The sequence below is a fragment of the Rhinolophus hipposideros genome (genome assembly GCF_964194185.1).
Source record: "Rhinolophus hipposideros genome assembly, chromosome: 6".
Lineage (NCBI taxonomy): Eukaryota > Metazoa > Chordata > Mammalia > Chiroptera > Rhinolophidae > Rhinolophus > Rhinolophus hipposideros.
The window spans coordinates 57068480-57082786 of NC_138052.1; the positions used below are offsets into that span (position 1 = coordinate 57068480).

General features: G+C 37.2%; 1 protein-coding gene across 2 annotated transcripts in view; it reads left to right on the top strand.

Annotated features, from left to right (window-relative positions):
* The first annotated feature begins 6529 nt into the window (after positions 1-6529).
* The window catches only part of DNAJC10 (DnaJ heat shock protein family (Hsp40) member C10), a 48835-nt gene continuing 41057 nt past the window's right edge, over positions 6530-14307 (top strand). Inside the window, exons 1-4 of one of the 2 annotated variants that reach the window (XM_081050911.1) lie at positions 6530-7008; positions 8775-9123; positions 10510-10675; positions 12464-12514. In XM_081050911.1, the coding sequence (XP_080907037.1) occupies positions 8920-9123; positions 10510-10675; positions 12464-12514 (421 nt within the window). In that variant the 5' untranslated portion in view covers positions 6530-7008; positions 8775-8919. The remainder of the gene's footprint in view (positions 7009-8774; positions 9124-10509; positions 10676-12463; positions 12515-14307) is intronic. The other variant, XM_081050912.1, reaches the window with a different exon arrangement.

Here is a 14307-nt window from a genome sequence, read left to right on the forward strand (position 1 = left end):
CAGTTCCAGTTCATGCTTCCCCTTCTGCTTCATCTCCTGTACAACTCCCCCGAAGGCCTTAATAACAGCCATAGAGTGTTGGCAATCTGTATCTCCTCAGGTCTTGCCATTCTTAGCAAACGTATTGCTTAAGAAACCTGGGATTTCAAAGGCCTAGATTCTGCTACCAGTTGGTAATTATTCCTCCCAGTCCTTGAAACTAGAATTGTCTTATTTGGGCTTTTCCCAATTCCAGAGTAGGTTTTTGATCTGTGGTACCTTGGTATTCTGGGCCAGATGCCCTATTTTTTTTTAATTTATTGGGGTGACAATTGTTAGAGAAATTACATAGACTTCAGGTGTACAATTTTATATTACATCATCTATAAATCCCATTGTGTGGTCACCACCCAGAGTCAGTTCTCCTTCCATCACCATATATTTGATCTCCGTTACACTCATCTCCCACCCACCCACCCCCTTACCCTCTGGTAACCACTAAACTATTGTCTGTGTCTATGAGTTTTTCTCATTTGTTTGTCATGTTCTTTTGTTGTTTTTGGTGTATATACCACATATCAGTGAAATCATAGGGTTCTCTGCTTTTTCTGTCTGACTTATTTTGCTTAGCATTATACTCTCAAGATCCATCCATGTTGTCACAAATGTTCCTATATCATCTTTTCTTACCGCCGAATAGTATTCCATTGTGTATATGTACCACAACTTCTTTATCCATTCATCTATCGAAGGACATTTTGATTGTTTCCATGTCTTGGCCACCGTAAACAAAGCTGAAATGAACATTGGAGCACACATGTCTTTATGTATAAATGTTTTCAGATTTTTGGGGTAGATACCCAGGAGAGGGATTGCTGGGTCATATGGTAATTCTATTCGTAATTTTTTGAGGAACCTCCACACTGCCTTCCATAACGGCTGCACCAGTCTGCATTCCCACCAACAGTGTATGAGGGTTCCTTTTTCTCCACAACCTCTCCAACACTTGTTACTATTTGTCTTGTTGATGGTAGTCATTCTGACTGGGGTGAGGTGATATCTCATTGTGGTTTTTATTTGCATTTCTCTGATGATTAGTGATGTAGAGCATTTTTTCATATGTCTATTTGCCATTTGTATGTCCTCTTTGAAGAAATGTCTCTTCAGGTCCTCTGCCCATTTTTCATTTGGGTTGTTTGTTTTATTGTTGTTGAGTTTCATGAGTTCCTTGTATATTTTGGATATTAGCCCCTTATTGAAGGCACTGTTTGCAAAAATCTTCTCCCATTCAGTTGGTTGCCTCTTTATTTTGTCGATGATTTCTTTTGCTGTGCAGAAGCTTTTGAGTTTCATATAGTCCCATTCGTTTATTTTAGCTTTTACTTCCATTGCCTTTGGAGTCAAATTCATAAAATGCTCTTTGAACCCAAGGTCCATAAGTTTAGTACCTATGTTTTCTTCTGTGCAGTTTATTGCGTCAGGTCTTATGAGATGCCCTATTTTTTGTGCCAATTGTTGAGGGAACAATGTCAAGTGACCAGGCACCAAACACACCAGTCCTGTGATAAAAGTCCTGAGAATAAAGTAGTAGGTGTATGAGTTCTCCATGGCCTATCACATCCTTAGTTAGGACCCAGGCATCTACAAGCCAAACATTACACTCAAAAAGAGCATCCTGGCCTTTGTGCTGTGGGGATTTTGATCGGGAAAATACTAGCAAATCTTGGTCATGATCAGGGTTCTGGATCTAAGCCTTGTGGCTGCAGGTTTTGGACCAATCGTTTGATGTATCACTTCAGAATTCCATCCGCACTGAGGTCTTTAAAATCTCAGCTGTAGCTGACTTCCATGGAGCTCAGCAAAAGGCCTTATCGCTTCTGAGAGAATAGTCTGCAAGGAATTTGTCTTAGACAAGTTTATTCTAAACTTTCACCCTGCTTTATTTCTTTGTATATTTAAAGTCCTTCTCATGATGCTTAGATCTTCCATTTCCTCTCATGTAAAATCTTTCATTTTTGGATTTATTGGCTCTTTCCTAGGAAAAAAAAAAGTTCTTTAAATGACAAGAATGGCGCACTGTGCCTGAACTCTAAAAACAATGCGGTTTGTGCTACACATCATCTACTTTCCTTCTTGGGATCTAGAATTTTGGTGTCTGCTAAGTAGAGGATGCCTACTTGTCCAGCTCCCAGTAAAAACCTTGTCAGTTGGTCCCTAATTAGCTTCACTTGTGCACAACCCTTTGTACATCTTGTCACAACTCCAGCAACATGTCATGTGTCCTGTGAGGCTCCAAAGGGAGAGGATTCTTCAACGCTTTCACCTGATTTCCTCCAGATTCTTCCCATGCACCTTTCCCCTTTGCTGATTTTGCTTTGTATTCTTTCCTTGTAATAAATCCTAGCATGAGAACAATTATAGTCTCAGTTTGATGGGTCATTCTGGTAATCATCAAATCTGGGGATGATTTGGGGGACACCAGACATAGACGCCAACCTGCATAGCTACTCTCAATGCAATGCCTCAACCAGCAAACATCTCCAATTCCCTCATTCCCATGGCATTCTCTTCTTTCATTATAAACATGCAGAGCCATTCTCACATTTTGCAGCATTCTTCTCCTTTGTGCTTTGCTCAGTGAGTTCTTCTGTCAATCCAACATTTTCTGTCTTCCACATTTCAGGGATTCCTCAAAATTTCTGGTCCATTGAGGCCACTTGTTGTTCTGCAACAATGATGTGGATTTATTTTTTTAAAGAACAAACTTCTCTATCATCTTTAAAGATTTGGAATGTGGGTATGCTTGTAGGCACATTTTATCAATTTATAATTTGATCTCCTGGTCTTCTGTTGTTTATTCAGTAAAACAGAAAGAAAAACTATTCCACTAGGACTGTAAACATATATTTACCTTCTGTTTGCTTTGAATTCAATTTAGCAAGTATTTATTTAGGAATTAGTGCCAAGAAAAGCCAATGTATACTATATATGTATATACTATACTGTATACTATATATATAGTATATACATATATAGTATATATTGTATATATACTATACATATACAATACATATATGTGTATACATACATATGTGTTTGTGTGCATACATTCCTATGACTGCTTGATTTTTCACTTTTGTTAGTTTAAATGTTTAATTACCACATAACATTTTTGATAAAATGGTAATGTCAAAATAATTGTGATGTAGGTGAATAAGCACAAAAGAAAGGTCAGTTACAGCTAAAGGTATACCTGTGTATTGGAAATGAAAATATAAAATTACAATTATCATAGAAATATAAACCACTGCAAATTCAACTGATTTAACAGAAATTGAATGTCAATTCCATCAGTAGGTGCTGTAGGTGATTTTAAGACATCAACCAATTTGTCTTTACAAATTAAGTCTGATCTAATAAAATACTACAATTTACCACCCAAAATCAAGTACTTGTGATGGGTTGTTATATGATTGTTTTTTAAATATATGAAAATAACACCATTTATAACTTAAATACTGTCAAAAATATTTCAATTAACTGATTGTAATGTTCCTTATGGACTCTGTATCTAGACTATCCAGGTTGGAATCCAAATTCTACCATTACTAACTGTGCACCATTGGGCTAGTAGCTTACCCTCTCTTAGCCTCAGTTTCCTCATCTGTAAAATAGACATAATAATTGCAGTTATGTCATAGAGTTATGACAATTAAATGTGTTAATATAATAAAAGTGCTTGATATAATGCCTGGGAATATAAAGCATATGTAAGTTTTAGTTATTAAGTTTAGTTATTTCACACTGGCTAAGAAAACAGGAAATGAGTTATATTTCTATTTCAATCATTTACATTTGTGTGTCTTTGGGCAAGTCACTCATCAACTTCTCTGGGCCTCAGTTTTCTACTCTATGAATTTAAGAAATTAATTTCATGACTTCAAAGATTCTACCTGATTCTAAAATTTCAAGCCTATTAAGGAATTCTTTTTTTGTGTAGAAACACACATACTCTCCTCTCATTCTACTCTGAGCACTCGATCCCCAAATTGAGTCTCTATGAAACATTGTTTAAATCACTTATTCAACACTACCATATATTTCTACATGTGAATGTGTATTCTTCATGCCCCTCACCCAGGACAGACAATAAGGACTTTAGAAACAAAGGGCCATTCTTTCTTCTTTACACATAATAAATATTGATTCTTCATTCCATTGTAATGCATGTGTTGAATAGACTCCAAGTACTGTTCTAGCCAGGCATTGAGGGGAAAAGTAAATAAAATTTGATTCCTGAGCTCAAATTCATTATAGAAGACTAACCAATGAAATGTAATTACAATATGGCATGATAAATGCTATAGTAAAATATGGAGCAATCAAATATGCTTGAACGGCTCACAGAAAATTATTTTTAGGAAGAAACATGAACTGGGTCTTGACAGATGAGTTGCAATTCCTCAGATGGAATTAAAAATGAAACAAAACAGTCCCCTTGTTCTAAAATATCTCACGTATATATCTGATCAAGATGTTGTTTCAAGTTTTATTATACTGAGACTGGTAAGTCCTTGGTTTCACTGAAGTGGACATCCCTGATGTCAATTATCTGAAGTAGAGACATGACTTCAAATATCTTTGTCTTCCCCATCATGACCAATTTATCACCAAATTCTATAAATGTATTAGCTCCAACTTTTTTTCTTGAATCTGTTCATTTCTCTATATGTGAACTAACTGCACCCTAGTCCAAGCCATCATCATTACTTGGCCTATTGCAACAGTCTCCAAGCCAGTTTTCCTATATGTAGTATTGCCCTACTACAATATTCTCTTCGAAATATAGCTTAAATGATTATGAAAAAATAATCATGGCCCATCCCCATCCTGAATAATTCAGATCAAAAGCCATTAGGTGGGGCTGGCACTGTCAGAGTCCAACCAAGGTGAGGAGTGTATCCATATTGGGCTGGGGGTGAAGGTGTTGGGGAGGAGAAGTATGAGTGACTGCACATTGGAGCCTTCTCAGGTTGTGTGTCCTTGTGCGAGGGCAGCCTGACATAGGTTGGAACCTGAGTAAATAAAAAACCTGAGTGGAGCATCTGCTCAGGAGAGCAGCCCAGTACAAACTGCACAGCAATTGGAGATTGATTACATATGGGGATTGAAAGTTAAGTACATATATATGTCAAGGATAAGGGGAACCACGTATCTCGTTGTCAAGAAAGGAGCTAGACATGTAAAGAAGAAAAGTAGAATAAAATGACTCCTTTGGGGACAAATTCCCAGAGAGCAGTTTACAAGCTCTCGGCCTCATGTGGAAAGGTGCTGGCTGAGGTAGTAGATGGACATCAGCTGTGACTGGTTGGCCATCAGCTGTGACTGGTTGGCCATCAGCTGTAACCAGTTAGCCAATTAGCCACTGATATAACTGCCATGACTGCGTTGGTTGGTTGATTGGTAGACAGAAAAGTGGACGGCAGATTGCGGATCATGTGGATCCTACTTCCTGTGTGCGTCTCGCCCGGCTGCCAGAGATACTGGGGTGCAGAAAGACCCCTTGTTGGGCTACTGGAGGATATTTGCTCCCTGTGTCTCCAACCCAGCCACCAGCGAGAATATAGTGGTAAGATCTCACCATATCCTGTGTTCTTGTGCAGGGAGTGGGAGCTGAAACTCTGCATGACACCCTGCATGACAACTCCTGAGGCATTATATTGGAATTGGAAGTTTTGGTGTAAGTGCTTAGTTTTATATATGTAAATGTGAACGCGTGTGTACATGTGTATTTCCTTTCTAACCCTTGAAAAGGCCTAGAAGTAACAGCATCCCTAAAGCACAGAACATGTCCAGCACCTAGATCTTGCTATGTAAATATCATTCTCCAAAAGATCCAGGGCTTCTTATAGAAATGGCTGAATCAGGGCTGAGATGGGAAAAGTTGTGGGGACAGAGTCCCAGAGCAGTTTCTAGGATCTCGGCCTCACGTGGAAAGGTACTGGCTCAGGTAGTAGATGGGCATCAACTGTAACGAGTTAGTCACTAGCCACTGATAGAACTGCCATGGCTGAGCTAACAAGCACGGACTGCAATTAGCACAGCGGATTGGGAGGATTGCTGTTAACAAGTGGGGTTGGTTGGCAGAGAAGTGGACGGTAGGTTTCGGATCGTGTGGCTCTTGCTTCCTGTGTCTCCAACCCAGCCACCAGCGAGAATATAGTGGTATAACTCCCCTATCTGTGGCTCCGTGGGTGTTGTTCCCTTTTGGCCTCACCAAATCCTACATTCTCATGCCAGGAGCAGGAGCAGAGACCCCCGCATGACAAAACTACTACCTCTTCAACCTTCTAGTCTCACACTGAAATCAGTATCACTTCATTCCAGCTTTCCTTTTTCCACAAAATTTCCCGCTTTGTGTCCCACGCACCAACCAACCAGAAAAATCCTGTATAGCCCTCCCTTCCCTCTAAGAAGAGGGTCACAGGAAAATCGCAAGCCTAAACCCGCCCTCCGGGTTTCCCCGTCACCATAGCAACGGGAGCAGGAAGGGGCGGGCCTTGTCGTCCTGCCTTCCGCCCAGGGCTTAGCCCAGCTCCAGAAGGGCGAGGCGTGGACTTTGCTGTTAAAGCATGTCCCTCAGCTCCGGGTTGAAACCGGAGCCGGATTTCGCGGGGACGGCCACGTCAACCTAAACCTACACCGTCTTCCCCACCCCGCTGCACCCGCAAGGCCTGCGGCCGTTCCTCCCGGGTGGTGCCATCCACGCCTTTCCCACAGTGCCCCGCGCCAGACCCCGCCCCGGCTCGCCCTGGAGACCGGCGTGCGAGGACCCGACCGGAGGTGGCCTCACGCCCTGCTGCGGGCGCTGCTCGTCCTCCCCGCTTCCCGAGTGCGGCGGCCCGGCCCGGTGGTCTGAGAGTGCGTGCTTCCCTGCCGCACGCACAGCTTGCGCTCGGCGGGGTAGGGTACACCGCCGGGGATCGAGGATGGGGGAGTAGCTGCAGGAGGCGATCCCGCAACACCGAGGTGGGCTTGGGCCGGGGCTCTAATGGAGCCGGCGACGTCCCTGGGCCCTCCGAAAAGGCAGGGCCGAACTAGCATACGCCTGAATTGGCCCTCTTCTCCGCTCGGCGGCTGGTTTACCGTGTCCTGGCTCCCCGTCTTCCTCCCTGTTAACTTGTACCACCCTATCTCCGGCCAGCGGTTCCCCCGTTTCTTGCTCCAGTTTCCCATTTTAGCCTCAGTTGCTCGGGCTTCTTGTTCCCTCTTCCGGCCTGAGACTTCACACACCGACAGCACTTGACCATGTCTTTCATCCAGTGTGTCCACCTCTACCCTCTCCCTGCTTCCCGTTCTAGAGCGCTGGCTGCAAGAAGGCGTTCGTGTTGCCTTTACCTGCAGCGTCTCGCCACCTGCCCGCGCAGCTCAGCACAGAGCAAGGCAGTCACACCCACGCGGAGAACAACTGCTAGGCAGAGAACCCACTTGTCCCAAAGTGGTGTTTGAGAATACCACTTATCTGTTATCTGTTTTTCCCCAATCATTTTCTAGTCTGGAGATTAATATCCATCACTATATTTTACAAAGGTGTTTTGTTTTGGTTTTTTTTTTTTTTTTTTTTTTGGTGGCATGAAAAAGGGATTAGAAATGAGCCCAAGACCACAGGTAAGGAGGAAAAAAAAATTAGACATTTAGAATTAAATGAAGAAAGCAGAAACAGGATGCTAGAAAGGTTAGATTTTTCAGAGCATTGAGATCTTTGGAAGTATGCAAGTTTAAATGTCATCAGATAAAGTGGAGCTCAGTTTTTCCCTACACAGTTGAGCATGTCTAAATAACTGACTCCGTTTTTCTGTATTTATACCAAATGTAAACTGTGCAATAAAATTACACTGTTAACTTGCAGTTATTATTCTGGTAGTCTCTACTTAGATATAATGTAATCAATCACCTGAGAAAAAACTCGGGTAAAAAAATGGCCTTTGTAAGTTGTCTACTGTAACAATATAAATTCACTGTCATTTTTGGAAGGGTTATATGAAAAATAACCTTTGGAACGATGCTGTGCTTCCCTCTAGTCCTTTCAAAGGATATTTCCTGAAGTGAAATCTGATTAAAATGAAAACCGGATAGCTTTAAAGATTTTATTGGGGAAGGGGAACAGGACTTTATTGGGGAACAGTGTGTACTTCCAGGCCTTTTTCCAAGTCAAGTTGCTGTTCTTTCAATCTTAGTTGTGGAGGGTGCCACAACTAAGCTCCCTCTGTTCAGCTCTAGGTCCAGTTGCCGTTGTTAGTTGCAGGGGGCACAGCCCACCATCCCTTGTGGGAGCTGAACCGGCAACCTAGTGGTTGAGAGGACACACTCCAACGAACTGAGCCATCCGGGAGCTCTAAAACCGGATAGCTTTAAAGCGGTGAAGAAGTGGCCCAAAAGGAAGCCAGTGGAAACGGAATGCTTAAGTTGGGTAGAAAAAGGAAGGAAACCCCTCCCTTGTGTTCTGGTGCTGATCAGAACAAATTGCTGACTTTGTTTTTAAAGTGTTCTAGCTAGCTATAACACAACCACACACTCACTACCTTTTGCTTGCTACCCTGAGTGATTTCCCAAATCTGGATACCTGGGTATGGAAGAAGTGAAAGGGGCCCTCAAAAAATAAGAGCCTGAAGCACTCACCCTGATTTGACATTTGGTGGATATTGTACTGCTGACCGTGTTATTTAATAAATAGTGTTATTACTGGATTTGTGATTTTTGAAATGTACTTTAACTACTTGGTTTTCTCTCTTTAGATTAACACTTGGGAGAAAGTTTCATGATGTTCAAGTCACCATTGGAGTAATGTGGACAGAAATTCTCAAAGTTGCATATTACATCAACTGGAACCCGTGGTGTATCTTAATGTTCACTTAAATCAGATCTCCTATAAGAAAAAGAATGGGTGTCTGGTTAAATAAAGATGACTATATCAGAGACTTGAAGAGGGTCATTCTTTGTTTTCTAATAGTGTCTATGGCCATTTTTGTCGGCACAGATCAGGATTTTTACAGTTTACTTGGCGTATCCAAAACTGCAAGCAGTAGAGAAATTAGACAAGCTTTCAAGAAATTGGCATTGAAGCTTCATCCTGATAAAAACCCGGTAGGTAAAAATTTATTTTTAAACATATCTGATTAATGTTTTAGTAATTTTTGATATCTGTTTCAGTTATTTTAAAGTTAAGTGCTCAAAATGTTTAAGAACAATCACATCAAAAATTGTAATTTAATTTCTGTACTAAAAACAGAAGAGCAAAAGGTTCTGGTTTAGAACAGTATGAATGAATGTCAGTACCAAAAATTCAATTCCCTCTTAATCTGAAAACTAATTTCCAACAGTTCTGTTACAGATGTTATTCCCAAAGTAGACAGTTACTTTGTGTCTGAAGTAGTTGAAGTAGTTTTCTTAGTAAAGTAATTTGAGATCAAGTATTTGGAATAGTAACAAAAATTATTTCCTTAGATCTTAGAGAATATGGCTTCCTACAAATGGCAGTAATAGCATGCTAATAATAGAGTGCTTCAATTTTCACCAATGCACAAGTCTAAGATCAGGGTCAGGAAATATTATAAACTTGAGTGTGGCCAAATGCAGTTACTTCCACTTATAAATAGTATGTACACAATAATAAAAATTTTCAAAACTAAATTAGTTTTAATTCTTACAGTATTTTTATAATTTATCTAATTTTTTCATATTGAGATTTGATACTTGTCAAGGAGAAAGATATGGTTATAATTTTCTATTTTCTAGGTAGAATTTTTAAAATAGGATTATTTAATTTTGAATGCATAAAGCTAAGCACTAGAATCAAAATTTTTCTAAGAGTCTTGTTGATGATCTTTCCTTGAAATCTACATTCTGTTGTTTTTAGGGTTTTTTTTTCTTTAAATTTTAGAATGTGATTTTTTTAAGTTTCCATATGAAAGTTGTAGACCTTGTACAACTAGATGTTATTTAGATGAAAGCATTCTTCAAAAAACCAATTCTTTGAAACAGTAATAAATAAGTATTTCCAATGCAGTTTTGGTTATTAGTATGATACTAGTTCTTATGTAATTATCTGATAGATTGAGACACACACTTTTGTGTTAATATGTTAGTTTTGCCTCAGATAGAAAAATAACATACAAATTTCTTTGTATTTGTTTTATGGGTAACAATACTTAACAATATTGAGGTTTTCCAATTATAAGTTTTTTCTCAGTTGTATTTCTTAGAAGGAATGACTTATGTTGTATGACCACATTTGTCAGCCTTTTGTGTCATCAATTCTCATTCCTCTGTTACTTTTCTTATTTTTTTTAAGATTGTAGTTCTTTAAAAATCCTTTTTTATTTCAACCCATGATAACCTACTTCATATTTTACTACTGCTCCTTATCGTGATTCTCCCAGAATATCAGGAATAAGTTAACTCTACATATAGGTTCTAAAGAGACTTGATTGTGTATCTGAAACAGATGTTATATCTAATGTTTTTTAATAGAATAATCCAAATGCACATAGTGAATTTTTAAAAATAAATAGAGCATATGAAGTACTCAAAGATGAAGATCTGCGGAAAAAGTATGACAAATACGGAGAAAAGGGACTTGCAGATAATCAAGAAGGAGGCCAGTATGAAAGCTGGAATTATTATCGTTATGATTTTGGTGAGATATGATATTCCTTATGAAATTCTTCTTTTTTATTTAGGTAAATTTAGAAAATTGTGTTTTACCACTTAGCTCATGTAGTTAATATGTGCCACCTTAACTCTTTAACATGGGAGTGGAATTCAAAAGGAAAGTCAGGTGGTATGTAGATATTATCTGCACAGATGTGAAGGTGTTTTGGTTATAATCTTGTTAAATACTTTCAAAATTTAATTTAAAAATATTTAATTAAAAATATTTGCATTAGAAGTTAAATATTAAAGCCTTTCAATATATTTAGAGCATCATGTTTTCCAAGAAAGGCTAAAATTTAATCCTTTAAGTTTAATAGCGGTCACTTCAGTAGAAATGCCATCCTTAATGGTTTAAGGTATTGACAGGAATAAGAAATGAGGCGAGAGCAGGAGTAAACTAAACCAAGGGAGGGGTAAAGTAAACACATGTACCTAGGTAAAAGGGAGCATTCAGGTACCTACTATTTCTCTTAAGTCATTAATTAACCTTAAATACAAGATAATAACTGAAGTATGCTTTTATGTTAGACTGAATAAAATATTTTCAATTTATAACTGGAGTTATTTGTTTCTCAAGACTGACTTGCTTTTCAAAGAAGTATTTTCAAGTATATTCACTACACCTTGATAGTCTGTATAAGGTATCAGCAATCTGCATTTCACAGCTTAAATCTAGCCTGCCATCTGTTTTTTTGTAAAAAAGTTTTGTTGGATACAGGCGCACCTTATCTCATTTTATTGCACTTCACAGATAGGGGTTTTTTTTTGTTTGTTTGGTTGGGTTTTTTTTTACAAATTGGAGGCAAAACCTCCACCAGAAAAAAGATTACAACTTGCTGTATTACAATACTGGCTTTATTGCGATGGTCTGAAACCAGACTCACAGTATATCTGAGGTATGCCCATAGAGTTATGTTCATTTATTTACATATTGTCTATGGCTTCTTTCACACTTTAGGAGCTAAGTTAAGTAGTTGTGACAGAAACCGTATGTCCCACAATACCTAAAATATTTACTAACTGGCCTCCACAGAAAAAGTTTGCTGACCCCGGGTCTATATCTATCATTAATATTATTTGGGTATTTTATATAGTAATGAGAGAGAAATTGTCTCACGTTGATTTTCATTATTATGAAAGTAAAATTTATATTTACTTAATAAATTTGTCTCTACCTCTGCAAATATTCTAGGATTTGTGGCCATAGAAAATAATTTTGAATAATACAATTTACTAAAAACATAAATGAAAAGTGAATGAGGTTTGTAGTCTAGTTGTGTAATGTACCAGTCCTAGTTTCCTGGTTTGTTTATTGTACTGAAACTATATAACATGTCACCATTAGGGGAAACTGGATAAAAGGTACATGGGAATCTGTACTATTTTTACAACTTCCTGTGTAATTCTATAATTATTTCAAAATAAAAAGATTTAAAAAATTATAGAAATTTTCGTGGAGATGAAATTATGTGAACATTAGGAATCCCACAAATACACCTATGATGGTCCATATAGAAAATAAAAATCTTTCGATTATTCTTTAAATATATCACCAATGGTTTTATGTACTGTTAGCTTTATTCTTAGTTTGTTGCATATTTTTCAACTATGAGATTTAGCATAGTAATCTGATTTTTGATGATTAAAACAGGAGTGAGTAACCTATTTTTAGGTAAATTATTTTTATGATAAAAATAATTTTTATGATTATTTTTATGGTAATTTTTATGTTGTTTTTAATTTTATAATTTTTACATACTTTTAAAATTAGGTATTTATGATGATGATCCTGAAATCATAACATTGGATAGAAGAGAATTTGGTAAGTCTGTGGGCATACAATTTTCCAATACTAATCTGATACCAATCTCTTATATAAAACACTTGAGGACAGATGTATTTAAAATTTAGAAATTTTTTGGATTTTTGCAAAGTTTATGGTATATATTATATATTAAATAATGTTCTACAACCATAATTAAGATTTTCACAGTTTCTTTTATCATCATCAACTTTCCTTCCATTGTCTTAATGAACTTTTATGATTTTCCTGACCACAATTATTCCTCACATTTTGCAGATGAAGAAATTAAATCTCCTCATCTAAGCAACATCCTCAGGAAGGGCTAAGCAACATCCTCAGCATTCTGTGCATGTGTGTTTGTGTATGACTGACAAGTTTGAAATTATAATGAACCAATATTTGTTTTTTTCTATATATTTTCCACATTATTAAAAAATTTTTACATTTAAGAGTATGTTAAATGAAAAAAGCCTAATACAAAATTGTACATGCAGTATAATACGAACTGTGCAAAAGGAATACAAATATATGCATAGAGGATAAAAGCTGGATGAGAAGAAAATAAAAATATCAGCACTGACAAAAAATAAAGTTCTTAGCACAATGTGGGGCAGTAAAATATTCAAAACATTAGTATTTCTGCAGCAAAATGTATAAGTATACATACTAAATTAAAGCATCTATAATTATACATAGCCCCATATCAGTTCAGGCTAGGTTTACATGCCAGGTTAGCTGCTGCAAACTTAAAAAATTTCTTTCAGTCTCAGAATTTTTGGATTTTAGAGTTTTAGATAAGTATGTGGTTATTTTGGAAGTAAATTTTACTTGTGATTTGTATGAAATTGGATATAAAACACAATTCTGCATTTCCCACTGCATTCTAGAAAACTTTAAATATTGGATTAGATTCTTACACTTTCAAACTTTGTATAATAAAATAGATTTATTCTTCCTTTTCTACTTCAAACCAATATATTTTACCGCAGATCAAATTTCAGTTTTATTTTGCTCCATTACAATCTCATTTAATTTAGAAAACTAAAATAGCATAGTAGCTACAAAACATATATATGTAACTTATCATATATTATCTTTATAAAAGATGTATTACAGTCACTTGATTTTACAGTTCCTCCTAAGCAAGGATTACATTTTATTCTTATTTATGTTGGTGAGCTCAGGCCTACAAGTAGCTATTTAGTACATTACTTTGTTAAAAGTCTTGTATGTGAACACTTGAATAAGTTCTAAGGCAAATGAATCGAAAACGTATCTTCCCTACAAAGGAAGTGGAAGAAAATTGAATTCATTTTTATTGTGGGTACTCAGAACTGATATCCTAGTCACAAGCTGGCAGAATCATGACTTTTCTCCATGTAGTTACATGAACCTATTGCTTTTCTTGTAGTTATTATTGTCTCTCATCTCCTAGGTTGTCAGTGTTTTGTGGTCCAATGGGGCAGAAAACTTTAGAATTAGAGATAGAATTGGAGGAACTGAACAAAACTTGCAAGCTCACTAACAAATGAGTTCACCCAGAATGAAAGACTTTCCTGATGGTTATGTTACACACAGATTCACTTTTTCCAATATGTCACTTTAAAGAAGACATTAAGAACTGCTAATAGTTCATATAGGACCCCAAAATAATAGTTAAAAATAAATTACAGGCACAAACCCTTAGAGATAATTTTTCAGAAATAATTAATACTGATAAGCTCAATGCAAAGCTGCCCCCCTTCCATTAGATCTCTAATGCTAGGCTACATATTACGAGGCTAAGACAAGGTGATCCTGAAGTTAAAGAA